Below are 19,973 nucleotides of genomic sequence, written 5' to 3' on the forward strand. Positions count from 1 at the left end.
ACGTACGTGTAAACATATGCGTATAGGTAGATATGCATACATTTACGTGTTCATTTTCGCATGTGCATATTTTGAATTCTCGTTTTACCCATCACGCGCAGCCTTTTTTCCACTTTCCCAAAAATTTAATTCGCCACGCAGCCATTGCAGGAACGACAACTGCTGAAATGGATTGCTACTACATCGTGTAAATGTGAAAAGTACTTTTAACTTTCAGGCGCAAAAAATGTCGGTACATTGGAAAGGCATAACTTCGCATTTTTTTTTAAGCAAAATGGATTTCACCAAGTTGTGAGAGGCAACATTGGTGTTATTCTCTTTGTGTGCAGGGGAGGCATTTTGCACAGCAGCCGTACACCCTGTCGTATGTTGCGAAGTGGCGCAGCAGCATCCAGCGTAACACACGCAGCAGTGCAGAGGAAGCATATGAAATGACCGACTGCCTTTATGAAATTCCGGCCAATGCCGCAAAATGAAAGTCCACAATTTTTGCACCTTAAAACCCGCTTGTTCACAAAGCGCCGGGGGAGCTAAACGCTGCTGTGAAAAATGAGGGGAAAAAAAACAACGCGAATGGGTTTCTTCAAAATGAAAACTGATAAGTTCGCCTTTTTAACCCCTCAGAAATTTCCACTCCTCTAAATCGGGTCAAATTTTAATATGCACAAATTTGGACAATATTTCCAATATAAGTCTATTTTACATTTTGGTGGTGTTTTCTTTGAAGGAATACCATCATGTCGGTGTAGCAGTAGGGGTGGCTACACACAGTGGTCTTTAACACGTTGCCGTTTCATTCGCTCTCACGCGAGTTGGTTCCCACGTGAGCTCTTCTTACAAGAGAAGGGGTAACGGGGGGTGGACGCTGTACCACTTTACCCCCGTTTCCGGCATGGCATCCCGCCGCGTACCAACCAACATGTGCACACAAGTCTAAATTGTGTATCCATCTTGTCTCCATTTTGCCGCCCTTTCGCCGCCCCTTTTTCGCCACTCATTTTAGTTAAAATGAATGGCAAACAGTTGCCCCCAAAGGCGCCCCTTCTTTTTCCTCCCCCAACTGTGCAACTATGCAACTGCGAAATGGCGAATCGGCCGCTCACGTTGCCCCGCGCGTTCCCCCGACTTTTTCTAGCTCCCGCCTTAATTTTTTACCCCTCGAATCAACCCGCCCACGAAATGGAAAAACTTTCACATCGAAATTTCCCATTTTTTCTCTCCAACATGGCAAAGCGAAAAATCGTTACAACACGGCATGACAAACGTGGCCGCGAGTGGGGAGTCCACACCTTTCGTCCTAATGACACATGCGATGCGTGGTTGTAAAGTTGTTACACGGAAAAAAAAAAAAATAATAAATAATAAAATAAAATAATAAAAATCTCGTCAACGTGCACCATTTTTAAAGGCAAACTTTAACACTGCTGTGAATTTTTTTTTTTTTTTCCCCGTTCCCCTTCGATATGGCCGCCATACCAAAGGAGAAAAAAAATGATATTCCAAAGGGGCGATTGTTAGCAATTTCGGCGTATGACCAATGCAGCCTTTCAGGCATGTACATATATGTCTGTTTGACGTGTGTGCCTCCAGATTAGTTCCCTCTGCTGCAGTTTTGTTCTTTATGCGATTAAGCTCCATCCGCGCTGCGATCAGTGTGTATCCCCTCCGTGCCACCCTAACCATACGAAGAATATGCCAAAAAGGCACACCCGTATGACACGATATTTTTAACCACCAAAGTACAGAATGAGAAAATGAAAGCTCCTCCTGAAATTGATTGGTTGCCCCCAAAGGGCGGCATCGAACAGGGAAACCATCCACCCTGTTTGAAAAAAAAAAACAGCAAACTCATTTCGTACTTAAAAAATGAATCACAAATTAATGTACTCTTATCAAAACTTAAAGAAAAGAATGGAGTGAATTTTTTTAAAAATAATCAACGTGGGAAGTTCTTCCTTAATCAGGACAAAAAAAAAGAGGTCACCCCATGTAACCACTTGTCTAATTTCTCCTACACCCAACCAAGTGAAAAAGGCATAAATGGGAACAAAGCCGAAATACACATGCATAGGAAATACACAAGCCAACGTGACAACACCCCTATGTCGTCACCACCAGGGAAAAAAAAAAGAACAGAGAAATCTACCCTCCTGCACAGATTAGGTACACTTACTCCTGGGGAAGAACCCCCCAAAGGGGACGCACACATTAACCGCTACTCAGGAGAAGTAAAAAAGAATGGCATCCTTTCCGTGGAAAAAAAAGCAATCACACATGAATATAAAATTTGCAAAATGAGGGCCAAAAAATATAGCACCTTGAAATACAACATGTTCGTTAAGGGACTCAAAAATGTAGACAACGCGACAGAGGGAAGAGACACTTCTTTTCCAAGGGAGGAACCCAGCATGATCAGTAACAACCTGAAGAGTAAAAAAAGCCAACACGCAGAAAGCCCTGCAAAGTTCAACTGTGACGATTTGCTGCAAATATACGAACATAGATACCTTCGCCATATTTTTAAAAACAGCAAAAATGTACCTTCTCATGAGGGAATAAAAACGATAAGCAATGCAGCTTACGTGCAAGGTCAAAACCCCCGTATCTCAGGAGAGCACCAATTGAGCAACGGGACGAAGGACAATCACCTGAACAAGTCAGAAACAGGAATTAACCATCATCATAGTAGGAATCGTATACTAAATGGTAGTGACGGAAAATATGCAAAGAATACCGTTTTGAGGAGGAACTTAAATGAAGAAGTCACCGCTCCCGAGGATATCACACATTCTCGTGACAGTTCGTGTGATGCCAACGGGGTTGATAATGCCAATGTAATGAGTAACACCGCGGATGGTGCTGTCAGCCAGCTCGGCAGCGCCCTCGTCAAAGGTGACAATGCGACTGCGTCGACTGAGAAAAATAGGCACTTCTCTTCCAGACATATAAAAAAACCCCGTAAGAGCGACAACTTGGGGGGAGAAAAAATACCAAATGATGGTCAGTCCGACTCTAAAGAAATGGGGAACAGTTGGGGGTACAACAAAGAAAAGGAAAATAAAAATAATCCAAACTATTCAAAACTTCGAAAACGTAGCTTTGAAGAAGCGCCACAAATTGAGCTTCCTCAAAATGGGATAAACAAAAAAATCGAAACGTTAAGTAGTGCGAACTGTGCAGGGGCAGAATCCCTAGTGGCACCCCTAACCAGAAACAAACCTGAACAGAGTGGAAACTCCTGGGGAGAAGAGGACAACCCAACATGCCTCCTACCCAGCATCATGCAGGCGAAAAAGGAAGGGGGGGAGAAAATCCCAAACGGCCCCAACGCAACGGAAAAGCTCATTAAAAATATCCTAATGAAGGAGTTAAAAAATGAAATATATTACAGCATTGTCAAAATGGAAGAGGATGAAGATGAGGAAGGTGGAGAAAGTGAAGAAGGTGAAGAAGCCGAAGAAGCCGAAGAAGCATCTCGCGAATGTAAACGTAGAAAATCACGTAAAGGGAGAACCTACAAATTGGGGAGTAACAATCGGCTTGGAACACCCAGACGCGGGAGCCACCTCTTTGCGAGCTGCCCGCCCTCCTTTAAACCTAGCTCTTCCAGCAGTGATAAACACAAAAAGACCAGCACACAAAAGATGCCTGAAATGGAGGCCGTCGATGAAAAGCCCCCCAAAAGGGAAAACAAAGTAGAAAACAAGGGTAAACAAAAAAAGGCATTAAAACAAGAAGGGAATAAAATACCACCAAGTGGTAGCAAAAAAAAAAGCGAAAATGAAGAAAAAACGGAAAATAAAAACTGTACTAACTTAAAAAAGGTAGAAATTAAAAAGGCAAAAAAACAAATCAACCTTTTGAAAGGTGGTGCATCTAATGGACATGTTCCAAATGGGGAAAAACGTCAAATTGGAGATGCCCCTAAAAGCGCAACAAATGTGAGCACCCCCAAATTGGTCATCCACAAAATCGATAGGGAAAATTCGAAGGAATACATTTCCATCAAAATTGAAAATAAACCGAGCGCAGTTAAAAATTGCACGCTGGGAAAGACCAACAAGGGGGAAAAAACCAACAAGGGGGAAAAAACCAACAAGGGGGAAAAAACCAGCAAGGGGGGAAAACCAAATAGGGAGAAACAAAAAGTACATTGTGGCAAGAGGGGACTTCCGCAAAGCTTGCCACCGGAAGGTACAAAAAAGAGCGCGGTTAAGCAAAGCACTGACGATCGGTGGGGTGGTGCCAAGAGGAGTAGCAGCACGGAGGGGGAGTCAGAGTGCAATCAAAATGGTGCGCCAACCCCGCCACCAAACGGGGCACCAAACGGTGCACCAAACTGCCAACCGAATTGCCCACCAAGTGAGCCCAGTTCCGCACCCACGTGGACCGCCTGGCGCGCCCGCCTATTTCCCCTCTTTCTCATCCAGAAGAATCGAATCTACGCAGATAAAAACAGCAGAGCGTACGCCACCTTGACGGACCACATAAACAACATTATGTGCAAAACCTTTAAGACGCAAAAGAGACTCCTCATTTTTCACACCCTCCTCTACTCCGTGAATGTCCTAATTTTTTATGCCTTGCTACAGAGGGACTTACTGCTCAACCAGGAGAGTAGCGGCAACAAAAAAGGCACGCTGTGTATTCTCTACATCCTCATTGCAGAATTGTACATACTATTTTTAAACAACGCTTTTTATTTTTTTTTTAAAAATCAGATCAAAAACGCTCTCTTCTTCCTAGACAGGGTTAATTTAATATACATCATGAGCAAACTATTTCCTCAGTACTCCTCCTTTTTTAAGAAGCAATTTTCCGTGCATGAGAAAAATGGCAATTCATTTTGCAACGAGTTGGAAGGTCACCAAAGGGGGAGAGACAGAGAAAAAGCTTTAACAGCCGCGGAGCACTCTACAAATGCGTATAACAATTGGCCCATTAAAAAAAAATCCTCTGTACGATTTGCGGACGAGGAAATACATGACAAACTCAAAAGTGGCCATCACAACGTGGCAAGTTTAGAAAATGATCACGCGCGATATGCACACCACAGCGGAGATAGCAGCACGAGAAAAAATGCACCGATGATGGATGGGGAAAACTTAGTTCTTTTACGAGGCATGAGAGGAGCTCTCACCCATTCGCTTTTTAACGCGACCCCGTATGGAACAGATTCGAAACAAGCACAACCGCGTAACAGTTTAACAGGGCAAGGAAATTACCTGCGTGCATTTGAACAAGCTGGACAAAATGACAAAATAAAATACTCCGCCTCGAGGGAAGCACACACGAATAAATCTACAGAGAATGAAAAAATAACCAACCTCACAGTTTTCATACTAAATGAACAAAAAAAAAACATTCCGAATCAATTTTTTTTTTTAAAATTAAGAAAATACTTCAACTTGTTAATAATTTTGTTTGCTTCTTTGCTAATACACACCACCATCGTTCTTGAAATAAAAGATCCATTCCACTTCCACGTGAAAGCCAATTTGTTTTTTTTTTTTTTCGTATCTTTTATTATTCTCCTCCAAGTGCTCATTTCCATAATGGCAGAAATTGAGGAAATTTTTATTCAGAAAATGAAAATCTTTTTGAACAAAAGGGTTACATTTTTGGATTATCAGTTGGCTGTGTATCTGGGTCTGCAATATTAGGTTATCCGAGTGATGAGGAGGTTCTCCCGTTGGGAGTGCAGCTGTGGAGGTACCTCATCAGACGTGGCACCGCGGTATCGCAACTTCTTATCGGGGAATAAAGCGACGAAGATGCAGAAGGAGTGTGTACGCATAAGGACCAGGGGAGCGTTTCCGAAACTGTCAAGCGGAAGCTAACCGTGTTGGGGGGAGCATCTATTTGGCAAGATGCTCACAAAAAGGAGGGCATAAATATGTGTACCTACGTACGTACGTACGTAAGTACATGTGTGCAAATGGGCACTCCCCTTGCCCCTCCGGCACAACTGCTCGCACTTTCGCCCATATCACATCGAAACATTTTCGGGGGGACCCCCTCCAACGAACCGCCCCCGCAGTTTTGAAGAATCCGTCACACACATGTTGCTGAAAGAAGGGGGCGCACGGAGCGCAAATGACGTGAAGATGCTGTTTTTAAGTTTTCTTCCTTTTTTTTGGAGGTTTCCTCTATTTAGGCATCTTCCTATTGTACTTTACATCCCCTGGTTTATTCGCACTTCCCCCATTAGGGGCACACTGTTATGAAGTGATACCTATCCGTTGTTTTTACTGCAAATGGCGGATAAAATTTTTCCCTGTGGAAACACGCAATAGCGATATTTTAGCTCTGTGACGATTTTTTTTTTTTTTTTTTTTTTTTGTACTTTAAAAAAGGCTATTTGCGTATTTATAAAAACACATGTGTACGATCTGATTTGCGTTCCTTTTTTTGACTGTTGAGAAAGGAAAATGTATTTTTTCACCGCTTAATTGTACATGGGCAAATATATTTTTTTTTTCCCATTTTTGCCATTCTTTGTATGAGCTGGTTTGTCCCACTGCGCGATGAAGCGCCCCCTTCTGGCAGAACAACGCAAAATGCACAATTGGCTAAAATATCACCCATGTATGAATTAACATACTTACACGCGAAAAGGAGAATGCTGATTAGCTGTGCTACATCCCCCTTATCCCCTCTATGATAAGCAAAAAAAAAAAAAAAAAGGAACGCATTATTTTTTTCCACCCCCCTTACGCATCAACTGGTACCGAACCATGTATATGCCATTTTTTAACATACTGGCAAAAAACGCTTCCTTTTTTAAGACACCTCTTGGGGCAAAAAATAAAAAATTATGTAACTTTGCCAAGTGCACAATTAGCACAAACTCGATAACGGAGAAAGTAGAACCAAGACAGAACACTCAACTGAAATTGCAGCAAATTGGCGACTTACATAACGTCATACGTACTGTGCAAGCGGAGGAAGGTGTAAATAAAAGTGCCTCCCTAACAATATACAGCCTGCCTAACAATTCCTCATTCATGCTAACTAGGAATGTATGCAAAGAAGATAATTTCAGAAAGGTACTTTATTTTAAGTGGAAAGCCAGGAAGTCATATAAAAAAAGGGTTATGAATTTACCCTCCACTAAGTCACGAAGGAGATATGCACAAAAGAATAGGTGAGACGGAGGTGGTGGGTGGGGAAGACAGATACAGCACTATACAATGCTTACGTGGAAGGAGGGGAAAAACCCATTTTGGTGAACCACACCAAATGTGTAGTTGGCGATAAGGCCAAATTGGATATACCTACGGCCCATTGCCCTCCTCATTTCCCCTGCCCGGAGGCATACTCCCCCACGTAACTGCAATAAAAACAAAGAAGTTTCATTTTGATAACTGCCAGTGTGTTAATAAGTCATTACTATAAAAAAAAAAAAAAATTTATTTAACAACTCGAATGCATATACACATGTGCACCACTTACACTTGTTCGTAGGACGTTCTTTTTAAAAGATCTTTCACGTTGTGTAAATAACGCACAACATATATACACATTCGCATTTGTAATTCATTAATAAGCAGGAACGAACCATAACCCATGCATGTACGTACACGCGCATGGTGATGCAAATACGCATAAATAATAACAGTAAACTATAAAAGCAATAAAGTTAATTTTTAAAATATTTTTTGGTAAAGCATGAATATGCCATGACACCACCTTTCTGATACACACACATCGAAAAAAAAAAAAAAGGGTGTTTCTCAGGAAAGGTAGACTCAGATTGGTTGGCTGATTGGTTGGCCGACTGGCCACCTTTCCGCTAAATGATTAGACGTAATATTATATATTGCACGTTATACACATATATAATATTCCCACACATGCTAGTGCGTGTTTAATGAATGGCGCGCCTTCCCCATCGATCGCTCCTTTATCTGCAAAAAATTTGCAAAAGTGCACCGCACGCTGAATTTAATTCGTACATGAGTAGTTTGCGTTACGTGGCCATCTTTTGCGAGAACGCGGTACGCACTACATCCGTGCGGATGTTATGCCACTTCTCTAGCTAAGCCGCGCCTTTTGGTGGCTTCAAACTGTATGTTTCTTCGCCGAATGGAAGCCTAGCCAAGCATCACCAATGATTATCACCACCGCTTCGCACCACTCCCCGCCGCCTATCCCCGCTAGAACGAAAGGGAGCTCATCTTGGAGCGCATGGGGATGTAGTAGAGGAAGTCGAAAATGCTGAAGCCCTTTATAATCCTCTTCACGATCAGGTCATACTCCTTCTTTGAGGACTCGTAAATATTCGCGTGTCGCCCGTTCTTAAATATGTAAACATTTTTGAGGGGCAGCGATCTATTTTCCTTCAGCTCTTGGGAGAGGGTATTCAGCAGCGAAATGTTATCATTGAAGGAGTGCAGGATGTATATGTTCGAAGGGTTGATGTTATTCTCATTAACGAGTTTGTTAAAGTCAAAATCGTACAGGTGTCCCTTCAGTTGGTTGTTCAGTAGCCACATAAAAAAGGAAATAAAATAACTCATCACTGTCTTTTTGTCATACAAATTATTCACGTCAACAGAGGCTTTCATTTTTTCTTCATTTATTTTTTTCTGAATATCATTGAAATTAAAATGAATGTTAATTGTTCTGTGGAGATTCAAAATGGGGGAGTCAAAAATGTACTTGTCAATGTATATGACGTCCTCCTCTCCATTTTTTTTCTCACTGTTGTAGGGAATAATATTGTTGATAAATTTCTGCTTAGACTTGCTAACAATTTTGTTCTTATAATGTTTGGACAGGAGCAGAACAAGAAGGTTGGTGGACGATTGCGTGTACACATTTACATCATTTAATGCCATTTTTTCTTTAAAGTAGATTAAAATGTTATATATATCTTCTACACCCTTTTCGTTGAAGCTTTTCATATCTGGTATAAATATATTCGTGTCATGATGCACATTTAATTTTTTTAAAATATTTAAAAAGAATAAACATGCTTGCCTGTTGCTGTTATATCCATGCAGCAGTAAAAACAATTTGTTGCTTTTTTTGTTCGACTTAATCAGCCAACCTTTTATTTTTCGCCCACTGGGTATTTCCACCTCTTCGTACTTCAAATTGTACATGGCGGGGGAGGCGTTTTCAGCCAAATTGTAATTATTCAACACATAGGGGTCATTAATTTGGGACACCAAATTGTCGCAATTAATGTTTATCAAATATAGAAGGAAGAAGATGAAATACTTTTTTAAAAAGACATTTTTGATGTATAAAAATAGCTTATTAATAACATCGTGGAAAGTCTTGTTCAGTATATCCTTACTCGTATTTAAACATTTAAATATTTCACTTTTCATTATCTGGGTGTTCGAGTCATACAAGGCATCTTGTATGTATTTATAACACTTGTTCTTCTTGCCATTCTTCTCAAGGTACGAAAAAAAATAGTTGTTTAATTTGTTTCCTTTTCTGTATAGGACTGAAAGTCTGCTTTTTAGCACCCTGTTAATGTCAAATATCGCTGAATCATTTGTGTATATTTTAACACCGAAGTTTTCCTCAAAAAAAAATATCAATAGACAAAAAAGTATGACCAATAATTTCATCTTCCAAAGAGAATTTTCGAACAAACAGGCAGGGGAAAGGAAAAAAAAAAAAAAAAAAAAAACAGCTACAATTTTGCACACATGTAAGCCAAAACAAATAAACAAACAAAAAAAAAAAAAAAAAATTAACAGCTAACGTTAAGTTATACAATCTTTCCTTTCACTCATGCGAAGTTAGAAAAACTGGCGAAAGCAGACTTGTCAAAAGAATTCATTTTACGAAAAGCATCTTGTATTATTTTTCTTGCAACAAAAGAGCGTGCGAATGGAAGAGAAAGACAATAAAGTTTGCAACTGCTATTATCATCATAAACAATAGGAAAAAGGCGAAGGTGTGGGTGCAGGGGGGAGGGTCATAACAAAGGGCTAATACGTTTCAAGCGATATGTGCCTGCATTTGAGCAAGTGTACGCATGTACGTTGGTAGGCTCATGCGTATACGCGCAAAAGGTGTAAAGGCAAAAAAGGCGGGTGTTCACGCGTGACATGCGGGGTGTACATAAAAATGCACGCAAACATGGGCTATACGCGCACGTAGGCAAGCTCGCCGCTTTATACACTCACGTACGCCGAAAGGGGCACAATATTAGTGCGCCATCAAAAGGTACACGCATTCTTATGACAAGTTATTCTGAACAAACAGGTTGGCTTTCTTCCGCGGGAGGGGGAAAAGCTTAATTACTTGCCTTTAGTTATATTAGAGAAAAATAAAAAGAAAACACACTTTAATGAATGTATAAAAAAATAAAAAAAAAAACAAAGAAAATATAGTGAATAAATAAACGCACAATATCGTAATATCGCATTGGCACGACTAAATTCATTTCACTGAATGTTTTTCAGTTAAAAAAAAAATGAAACTCATGATAAAAAAAAAAAAAAAAAAGGAGATTAACTGATTAACTGATTGATTGACTGCAAACTGTACTCATTTAAACAATTTTTAGGTAACCATTTAACCTTCTTTAAAAAGGAATGTGCATACGCGTCAAGCAAAACTTTTTAAATGTAACGACCCCTAGGGACGAAGCTGGGAACATAAAAGAATAAGCGAACGTGCGAAGTGGCAAGCGTGTAAAAGGCGAGGTAGATAAAGAAATGGTTGAACAACCAAGTGAAAGAAATGATTAAATAAAATGCTGAAATAAAGCGCTTAAAAAATGCCGAAATAAAACGCTTAAAAATGAGGAAGCAAAGCGCTTAAAAAATGACGAAGCAAAACGATTAAAAAAATGCGCAACGTTCAAAGGTAGCCTCTTTCATGGTGTGTTATACCTTTTAAACGAATTTTCCCTTTTCAATTTTTTTTTTTTTACGAATTAACAAGGTCCCACACAAAAATCTGTTCAGTTTAAAAAAGTCCAAAAGCGCGGAGCTAAGAATAAAACAAGACAACGCATATGCAAACGGTTAAACATTTGCACATAGCATTATTTCGCACATGCGGCGAAATTCTTCCGCACCACTGCGATAAGCAACTCCGCACGTTGGTAATTTCGTACGTCCGTAATTTCGCGCTCTAAAAAAATTAAATTTGCATATGTGCAATGTACCAACTGATGGAGACTCGCAAAATGTGCTGGTAGCATTTGACTTTTTTTGGCGGCCAAATGAAGAAAGAACGAAGCTGTTTACTTGTGCGCATTTGCGATAATGGCCACTGTTGCGGGTCCTCATCGTGATTGTACACCCTTTTAGTGCTCCTCATATTTTCCTTTTGCGCGGTTTTCTTGTGCCAAAGCAAAAGCTGTGCATATGAGCTAACACGCAGTTAGCGAGCACTACCCCCAAATTGGTAAATATTTTTAAAAACATCACATATGATATAAGCACACGTTTGGGCAGGTTTCTTACCTTTTTCGTGAAACTACACACCTGTTATGAAAAAAAAAAAGAATCGCTTCACAGCTAGGCGACACACCAAACAATTCTACAGCAACAAGTGCAGTTGTTGTACATCCCTCATGTGGTAAAATTAAAATGCCAGGTTTGCCTTGCACATACTATATTACAGCTTTGAAAGGCATACAAAGGCACAAATTTTGGCCCGCGTTCCAGGAAGAGAATTTTTTTTCCTCATAAAATTAGTGAATAACAATGCGCGAAATTGCCGCTAAATCTGTACAACACGGAGGTAATCACATTTCATGGTTAATTAGGGTCTCTTACTTGCTATATGTGTTCCCTTTTTCTGTTCACTTTGCGGTTATTTTATTTCTCTTCCTCTTCAATTTTTTTTTTTTTTTTCCTTACTGCCAATTTGAAGCGGTACGGTTAGCGCTTTTTAAAAGAGCGAATCTTTTAACTGGGTACCCTCTTGAATAACTTTCCCATTGAGGTCATTAACGCGCCATCTGTTTATGCCTGACCAGCTGACACAGTAAATGATATGTCGCTACTGGAATTCATATACACGTGGTCAACCGCACCGCAACATCGGGAAACCCCCACACCACTTCCCCCGATCGGCCCCTTCACAACAGTGGGCCAAACGCTCCACACGCAAACGACAAATGAGACACAATGCATCATTTAAACTGCCTTAAGTTCCCAACTCGCCATCATTTCAAAAGCGTAATATTCCACCAGCATTTTTCCAAAAGAAAAATTAGCGACACGTGTGAAAGTAAAATAATCACCCTCTCCAAAAGTAAAGAGTATGACCATTTGAAAATCTACAGGAATAACATTTACAATAACTTGTACGAGAATCAAATTTTGCAAGGAGTTAAAGTGAGTATTCCATGGCGAACAAGCCAATAAGGAAATGTCCACAGTTGTGCTTATATAGTTCGCCCCCTTTTATGTGGTCCAAAAAATGACGCAACAACGTTTGCGATAGGTCCCGTTTTTTTGTGCAATCGGGCCGTTTTTCTATCACTATGGAGAGACGTCCCTGCATAGATAAAAATATAATTATGGTGTGCGATTGAGGCCTTGCCACTGTTTCACCTTCCAATTTGCACACACCCTGCCGCACACATGTCAACATTTTCCCGCATGACAGGTACACAGAGTGGACCCTGAGGGGTACGGAGAAATAGCGATATACTCAGCTAGGCAGCACTTCCTGTTTTTCTTAAAATTCTTTTTGTTAATTCCAGACGAGCAAGTCAATTTAAAAGTTGTGGACATCAATAAAAAGAAAAAAAAAACAACCTTCCAAGTGCTCTGCAAAACGAGAAAGAGCAAATACGAAATAGTGCCCCGCTGTGAATACTTTTCCAAATGTGGCGGGTGTATATATCAACATATCGACTACAAATTTGAACGGAAATTAAAAAAAAATCTGCTAACCAGTTTGTGTGAAAAGTATAACATACATGTGCTAGCTAGTGGAAAGGATTACCTACAAAATGATCACTACTTTTGCGAGGAGGGTCAACAGGATGGGGAGGACCTGCTCGAGATTTCCCAAATAAAGAGGGAGTATACGTCTACCGAGTTGGAAGAGGAAGACAACGCTGGCGAAACGGATAGCACAAGTGGCAGTTGCACCAGTTGGGGTGGCACCCCTGATCAAGCAAGTCACACACCGAGTCAAAAAATCTGCGGCGAACATAGGGACAGCCCCAAAGCGAAGCGCGCGAACTGCGCAAGGATGTACGACTTTTTATTTTCAGACGATTACTACTACAGAAATAAATCCTCCATCAACTTATCCGTGACTGACCATTTATCAATCGGCTTCTACAAAAGGCACAGCTACGAAATTTGCGACGTGGACAAATGTCACATTCACGATGAGCACATACAAAATGTGTATGAACAAGTTAAAAAGGAAATATTAGACAATTTTAAAAAAAATTATATTTACATATTTAACAAAATAAATAACAGTGGCTACCTAAAAAGTGTAGACATCAAACTGAGCAGGAGCGACACTGAGCAGCAAATTTTAGTGAGCTTTGTTGGCTTTTCGCTGAATGACAAGGCAAAAAAAGCCCTCACAAAAATTTCACTCAAGTTGGGCGCCAAAAATACATCCATTAAAGGCATCCTATACAACGTAGAAACGAATAAGTTAAAACAAAACAGAAATGAAGTCACTTTATACGGCCAAAACTGCATTTACCATTCCTGTGGGGGGTATACCTATAAATTAGGAGCCAACACCTTTTTCCAGCCAAATCAGCACCTAAACGAATGCATCGTCCAGATCATTCTTAAATTAGTGAGGAGTTACAAAATAAATGCCAAGCAATCTTGCGTGTATGACCTTTTCTGTGGGATTGGCTTTTATTCCCTCCCTCTTTCTGACCTATTCGGCCAAGTTATCAGTGTAGATTACTCCATAGATAATATAAAAAATTTAGAAGAAAACGTCAAAATGAATAACGTGAAAAACGTAAAATGCTTCAATTTGAATTTGTTTAACCTGCACAGCTTGAGGCAAATCAATCTCCACATCAGGAGGTACATTGTCAATTCGGTCAAACAGAAAAATTATGATGTGTACCCCCTCTTGAGGGAGAAACTTCATTCCACGTACGTCTCAGCAGACAGTGAGGGGGCCCTCGTGGAGAACTTGCAGGTTATAAGAGGGTCTGTGCAGAGGTGTTTTCGAGGGTGTGTCTGCCCCTTCTTTGTCCTATCTGCTTGTTCATAGAAAAAAAACGCCGTACAATTCGCGCATGTCTCATTTCTTTCCTCTTCCACACGCAGGTTCACTCCCCGTATAGCAGCTTGCCAAGTTTCATTCACGCCCATTTAAACGAATGGCCCTCCGAAGAGGCGAACGGGGACGTCTGCAGCAGTTTGGCCGAAAGTAGCCACACAGATTATGATGACGATGTTTTGCAAAATGCACCGGATGGAAAATTTCCGACGGTGGATTCGAACAAAGTAGACGAAGCTTCCTACTCGTCTAGAGGTAAAAAAAAGGAAAACGAATGGGAAAAGCGATTCACGTTAGAGCTAATGGGGGGGCCGCAAATGAGGTATACCTCACACTTGCAATTATTCCACCTCCCTTTTTTTTAAACCTTTTACTTTCCCTTGCAGAATTTGTCATTCCAGTCCCCGACTTGGTGATCATTAACCCGCCGCGGAAGGGGTGCGAAAAGGTAGGAAAAAAAAAAGGGGGCACAGAAGGTTGCAGCAAAGCAGTGTACCGAGTTGGCCAACCTGTTACCGCACCAACTGCGTAACGCGAACATATTTCCATCTTCCCGCGCCCACATGATAGGTGTTCAGAAGATGGCTACGGGGGCTCTGCTGTCGGTACATCATCTACATATCATGCAATGCGAACAGCCAGTTTCGGGACATCAACCATTTGAGCAACTTGGGGTAGGCCAATCATTCGTTTTGCAGTAGCACACAAGGCGTTTCTCATATTATTTTACGTCATCCTTTTCTACCCCTTTTATACCCCTTTCTTATGCGCACGTTTCACCGCTCAGCTACATGGTCAGGGAAATCATTCCACTGGATACCTTCCCACGAACTCCGCATTTCGAGACAGTTGCCCTGTTAGAGTTCGATTTTAATCGAGTAAGGCAGAAAAAAAAAAAAAAAGGCCTTACCTTAACTGAGCTGCATGGCTGACGAGCAATGATGTGCCTTTCGATTAACATATGCATATGATTGCGCCTACCCAATCGCGTGTGTGCATACTCATCATCACACGTATGCACAACACATTAGCAATTTTTTTTCTTTTTCCAGACGGTAGACAAGGAACAAAGGCAGATAATACAATTTGAGCTGAACGAAATGAAAAGCAATAAAAAAAAAAATAATAAAAAAAAAGGGTAAATTTTTCAATTTTTTAAAACTGTGCTTATACCTGTCTGCATGTGTATACGTAACATATATGCACAAGCGTATACGCACACATATACATATGCAAGAATACACATTAATTGAAGTTTGGGGGAAACAAAGAATTGTTTAATTGATGCATAAAATGAACGTATTTTTCTATCGCTATGAAACAAAAAAAAAAAAAAAAAAAAAAACGAAGGAATAACAAAGGAATAACGTATGGGACATTTGTACAGGAACTTATGCATGAAGGTTTTGTGGGGCACACATACGACTTTTTTTTTTTTTTTTTTTCCTTTCCTTTTTGAAAAAATTTTGTGCATGTAAATACGCCCGACTTGGCAACAAGGTGTAACTGCACCGCCGCGTTGAAATTACTCCGCTAAATTTTTTGTCGCCACATAACACAAGCTGGTGCAACTCCGTTTCTCTTTCCCGCTTGCCCCATCTATAAACCCTTCCACACAGCGGACATGCACCTCCTAAATTTTTTCGTACTCGATTTTACCCTCCAACTTCTTAGCCTCATTAATCTTTCGAGCGGCCTTGTAAAAGTCCTCCTCAATGACGTAATCGCGCATAGACCGAATGGCAAACATGCCTGCCTCTGTACAGACATTTCTGAGATCAGCTCCGTTGAAACCGTCACACAATCTGCAAACCGACTCGTAGTCTATTTCCCCCAGTTTGGTCATTTTATTGGCGTGAATTTTTAAAATTTCAATTCTGGCAGTCTCATTCGGTAGAGGAATTTCAATTTTTCTATCTAATCTACCAGGTCTTATTAACGCTGGGTCTAGGACATCTGGTCTGTTGGTAGCCATAATAATTTTGACATTTCCTAATTCTTCAAAACCGTCTAAATGGTTTAGCAACTCCATGAGCGTTCTTTGAATTTCTCTATCTGCAGAAGTACCCTGAGAAAATCTCCTTCCTCCTATGGCATCAATTTCGTCCATAAAAATGATACACGGTTGGTGTTCCTTAGCATAGGTGAACATTTCCCTAATAATTCTTGCACTTTCACCGATGTACTTATCTACAATGGCTGAAACTACTATTCTCATAAAATTACAATTAATGTTTGATGCCATTGCCCTGGCTAGTAGTGTTTTCCCTGTACCTGGTGGACCGTACAGTAGCACCCCTTTGGGTGTTTTAATTCCTACCCTCTTAAATAAAAGCGGGTTAAGTATTGGCAACTCCACCACTTCCCTCATTTGTCTTATCTGCTCACTTAATCCTCCTATCTGATTGTAGTTCACTTTATTTTTGCTATTTTCACTTTTGTCTATGTCACTAATCATGTTGAATACTAATGGGTCTACTTCACATGGCAATCTTTTCATAACCGTCAGAGTGGTCATGTCTAATGACACCCTCGTGCCTATGGCTAATTTCCCTTTATTTATTTTGGACTTGCATCCTACCACATATCTAGGCCCACTTGATGCCTTCACGATAAATTTCTCATCTTCTAACTGCTTTAGCACTTGCCCTATTATTTGCCCAACACTTTGCAGTGCCTTCAAGTTATCTTCGGTCTTTTCGTATATCTTATTTTGCTCTTTTATATCTAATCTGAGATTCTTCACTTGGCTCTCGATTTCCCTGTGCTCTATCACTTTCTTCACGTACTGTTTGATGCTTTCTTTGTTATCCATTCTGACTGCGGGGGGGTGGGGGCAGCAGGGCGGTGTGTAAAATGTGATGAGGCCTCTTTTGGCGGGTTGTGAGACCACCGGTGAGCAAGCAGCTTGGAGAAAACGCCTTCGAGAAAACGGCTTGGGAATGCCCCAAAACACGCGATGGTGCAAATCAGTCACCACCAATGGCTACTGAAAGCATACAAACTGATGCGAAACGTGGGGCGCACACATGTAAGTAATCTTTCCTCTCTTACCTCATAACTTCATCGATTGTTTCTGCTCTTTCACGCTTGTGTGCCTCCTTATTGTATAAAGGCGAAAAGGTGGTGTGTGGGTGCGGGGGGAACTCCTGCGCAGGGGGGTTCTTTTGCTGTGTGGCGGTAACGTTTATGCTATTGCAAAGGTGCTTCCGCTGTGGACCCCTCGTTCGTTTCTCCCTATGGCTTCTTTTCCTCTTTTCCTCTGTGCTTCCTTGCTTCTGTTCCTTCTTGCTTCTGTTCCTTCTTGCTTCTGTTCCTTCTTGCCTCTTTTCCTCCTTCCCCTTTATCCCTTGCTAATCCTTACTGCTTATTTTTGGTTCTCTTTTTTTTCCACTTTTTTTTTTTTTTTTATGCTATGCTTTACTGTTTCTCAAATTCGTTGACGGGTGAGAGAAAAAGAAAAAAAAAAATCAAAAGTTCATCGATTAAATGATTACAAGCAATTACATAAGCTCTCATATATGCATACGTATACGTACGTGTACACCCATTTACATACATCCGTATGTGTTAACTTATCATGCTATGTTTCTGTGGCCGAAGGTAATGGGTCACAAATGTTAACTCATTTAAAAGAATGCCACAAAAAAAAATGCTTTCAAAAAATTTTAAGTACAATTTCGCAGTGACATTAATTTCATTTAAAAAGGAAGGTTGCCATTCTTTTTTTTTTTTTTTTTTACCATTCAAATACTAATTGAACGTTTCACCTATTAGCGTTTTTATTTTATCTTATTATTTTTTTAATTCGCTATGCGCACATACTCATTGTGCATACTAGCGTACATATATACAAACGTAAACATTTTGCGCATGAAAGAAATTACCCCCCTAACACTTGTTTAACACTTATGGTACTTGATGCGGTGGAACATTTTTAGTAACACGAAATTGAATTCCTTTGCTTCAAAGTGCCATGTGTGGGAGGTATTTATTTCACACTTTGGGGGTTATCAATTTTTTTTTCTTCTTCAGTTATTACTATGACGATGTAGCGTGTATACGCCTGCCCGCCGAATTTTTCTATTTTACCTAAAAGGTGATTTTACCTATACCTAGGTGTCACTGAGAAAGGAAAGAGTGCGTGGAAGGGGGAGAATGCCCCCTTATCTACACAAAGGGGCTAAATGGCGGTGGGAATACCAAATGGGAAATGCCCTATGAGAAATGCCGGATGATAAATGCCAAATGCGTAATGGGGCCAACATGTTGCACTAACCAGTAAAAGCCAATTAAATTAACTATCTAGCCACCCAACTGGCAAAATGGGCGCTATCTCCCCCCCAATTTTTCCCCCGCAGATTGGCTGCAAATCGTACCCCACAGCTGCATACAGTTCGAAAAAGAAAAAAATATATGTACATAGACAGCGGACAAGAAAATTTTTTTTTTTGAAAATATCAGCACCTTAAAATGTGGCTCCTACGCGGCAAAAAAAAAAAAAAGGTACCACTTTAGGGGATACCCAACAGCTAAGCAGTGCACTCATATATAGGTGCATATTTTTTCCCCATTTTTGCCCCTATTTATGCACTTAACTTTTCTCCCACGTATGCATACACATGCACAGCTTGCGCCTTCGCCGCATGACGCGGAAACTTTCAGGGGAACTCGACAAATATGCAGTCACGTATTACAATCTGAAATGCGCATCCTCTCAAAGTGCACACCCACAAAGGTATGTTCTCGAAATGGTACAACGTCGATTTATCTTATTTTCAACGAACAGGATATTTTTTAACCATTTGCAGCACAGTGAATTCAGCTCATTTCCACATTTTTTATTTTCCCCTTTTCCCGCTTGTACCATACTGGAAAGGCGTTTAACAAATAGGAGTAACGACATTTTATGAAGCGCACTGGGGGACAGTGTGATAGCTGGAGTTATACATTGTCTTTGTGTTAACTAGCAGTAGGTATGCTTAGGGGGGGTTAAAATGGCCGTTTGATTTTTCCTTTTTTTTTTTTTTTTTTCCCCTGCATAACGCTTGATAAGTGAACATTTTACAGGTGGCTAGTTCCAATTTTTTTTTTTTTTTTTTTTGTGGGTATTTTAAAAACCTCCCATTAAATTGTACAAAATGTAGATAGTGCTCGTTACAAAAAGTTATTTGTGTGCACTCCACATAACCTTAGCAAATTTTTTTTTTTCCATATTTTACAAATTGTGTACACTCGGCACAGGACTCGATGGCACGTTTAGCATTTCGATCTCTGTCAGTTAACGTCGGGAGTTTTCTACATTTCGGGAAGCAAAGCAAAGATGTTTGAATGAATTAGCAATTCGCAGTTTAGGGAAGAAACGCTTGTCCTCTTTCTTTTCACCCGCACGATTTGCTAATTTTCAGTTATTTTTTTTTACTTTTTCGTTCCCTTTTTATTTAATTTATTTTTTCTCACACTTTTGTTTCCAATCCTTTGTTCGTTAGCGTGCCTTTCGCGCAGCTATCCATCCTACAAGTAGTGCACAGATTGGTGACGATTCAATTGTAACCCGACTATGTAGAGCGAAAGGGGCAGACTCGCAAAATAAATGAGGCACGCCTCGTCTTTGTACCCACTGAAATAGATACGCATGCGTATAGTCACATTTATGGGTACGCATATGGTACACTATTGGCACATTTACATGACTATACGGAGTACCAAATCCGTCAGGGTTAACTCCCCCCCGGTGCGCACCTGCCCAAGTGTGTAAGCTTAAA

The 19,973-nt window shown here is 40.5% G+C and overlaps 5 protein-coding genes across 5 annotated transcripts, besides 26 other annotated features; 3 read left to right on the forward strand and 2 right to left on the reverse strand.

Annotated features, from left to right (window-relative positions):
* The first annotated feature begins 500 nt into the window (after positions 1-500).
* Positions 501-526: a microsatellite.
* A 133-nt stretch (positions 527-659) lies between these two features.
* Positions 660-763: a microsatellite.
* Positions 764-987: 224 nt separating this feature from the next.
* Positions 988-1,012: a microsatellite.
* Positions 1,013-1,754: 742 nt separating this feature from the next.
* Positions 1,755-5,663, forward strand: PVX_122135 (hypothetical protein, conserved; the record flags this gene model as incomplete). The annotated part of the gene is made up of 1 exon (XM_001616940.1): positions 1,755-5,663. The coding sequence occupies one exon, from the start codon at positions 1,755-1,757 to the stop codon at positions 5,661-5,663; it is 3,909 nt and encodes a 1,302-aa protein (XP_001616990.1).
* Positions 2,572-2,706: a microsatellite.
* Positions 3,575-3,858: a microsatellite.
* Positions 4,342-4,373: a microsatellite.
* Positions 4,373-4,413: a microsatellite.
* Positions 5,450-5,485: a microsatellite.
* Positions 5,664-6,344: 681 nt separating the features above from the next.
* Positions 6,345-7,709, forward strand: PVX_122140 (hypothetical protein). Its single transcript, XM_001616941.1, has one exon. The coding sequence runs from the start codon at positions 6,738-6,740 to the stop codon at positions 7,149-7,151; it is 414 nt and encodes a 137-aa protein (XP_001616991.1). The 5' UTR covers positions 6,345-6,737; the 3' UTR covers positions 7,152-7,709.
* Positions 7,422-7,496: a microsatellite.
* Positions 7,586-7,628: a microsatellite.
* A 411-nt stretch (positions 7,710-8,120) lies between the features above and the next one.
* Positions 8,121-8,146: a microsatellite.
* Positions 8,147-8,159: 13 nt separating this feature from the next.
* PVX_122145 (hypothetical protein, conserved) lies at positions 8,160-9,590 on the reverse strand (the record flags this gene model as incomplete). Its single annotated transcript, XM_001616942.1, has 1 exon — positions 8,160-9,590. The coding sequence occupies one exon, from the start codon at positions 9,588-9,590 to the stop codon at positions 8,160-8,162; it is 1,431 nt and encodes a 476-aa protein (XP_001616992.1).
* Positions 8,798-8,822: a microsatellite.
* Positions 9,056-9,089: a microsatellite.
* Positions 9,591-10,303: 713 nt separating the features above from the next.
* Positions 10,304-10,338: a microsatellite.
* Positions 10,339-10,376: a microsatellite.
* A 725-nt stretch (positions 10,377-11,101) lies between these two features.
* PVX_122150 (hypothetical protein, conserved) lies at positions 11,102-15,350 on the forward strand (the record flags this gene model as incomplete). Its single annotated transcript, XM_001616943.1, has 7 exons — positions 11,102-12,323; positions 12,598-14,124; positions 14,256-14,463; positions 14,595-14,656; positions 14,779-14,882; positions 14,996-15,086; positions 15,261-15,350. Exons 1-7 carry the CDS (start codon positions 12,114-12,116, stop codon positions 15,348-15,350), a joined length of 2,292 nt encoding a protein of 763 aa, XP_001616993.1. The 5' UTR covers positions 11,102-12,113.
* Positions 11,144-11,171: a microsatellite.
* Positions 12,313-12,333: a microsatellite.
* Positions 14,092-14,111: a microsatellite.
* A 187-nt stretch (positions 15,351-15,537) lies between the features above and the next one.
* Positions 15,538-15,570: a microsatellite.
* A 232-nt stretch (positions 15,571-15,802) lies between these two features.
* On the reverse strand, positions 15,803-17,624 carry PVX_122155 (26S proteasome regulatory subunit, putative). The gene is made up of 2 exons (XM_001616944.1): positions 17,263-17,624; positions 15,803-17,028 (listed from the first exon to the last, which is right to left on the reverse strand). The coding sequence occupies exon 2, from the start codon at positions 17,021-17,023 to the stop codon at positions 15,842-15,844; it is 1,182 nt and encodes a 393-aa protein (XP_001616994.1). The 5' UTR covers positions 17,024-17,028; positions 17,263-17,624; the 3' UTR covers positions 15,803-15,841.
* Positions 16,081-16,125: a microsatellite.
* Positions 16,475-16,498: a microsatellite.
* Positions 16,899-16,967: a microsatellite.
* Positions 17,544-17,566: a microsatellite.
* A 656-nt stretch (positions 17,625-18,280) lies between the features above and the next one.
* Positions 18,281-18,321: a microsatellite.
* A 178-nt stretch (positions 18,322-18,499) lies between these two features.
* Positions 18,500-18,534: a microsatellite.
* A 1,036-nt stretch (positions 18,535-19,570) lies between these two features.
* Positions 19,571-19,708: a microsatellite.
* The last annotated feature ends 265 nt before the right edge of the window (positions 19,709-19,973 follow it).

Source organism: Plasmodium vivax, chromosome 14, assembly GCF_000002415.2.
Source record: "Plasmodium vivax chromosome 14, whole genome shotgun sequence".
NCBI classification, from domain to species: domain Eukaryota; phylum Apicomplexa; class Aconoidasida; order Haemosporida; family Plasmodiidae; genus Plasmodium; species Plasmodium vivax.

Excerpts from the sequence above, each read along its gene's own strand:
- PVX_122155 (XM_001616944.1), bottom strand. The coding sequence starts at position 17,023 with ATGGATAACAAAGAAAGCATCAAACAGTACGTGAAGAAAGTGATAGAG.
- PVX_122140 (XM_001616941.1), top strand. The coding sequence starts at position 6,738 with ATGTATATGCCATTTTTTAACATACTGGCAAAAAACGCTTCCTTTTTT.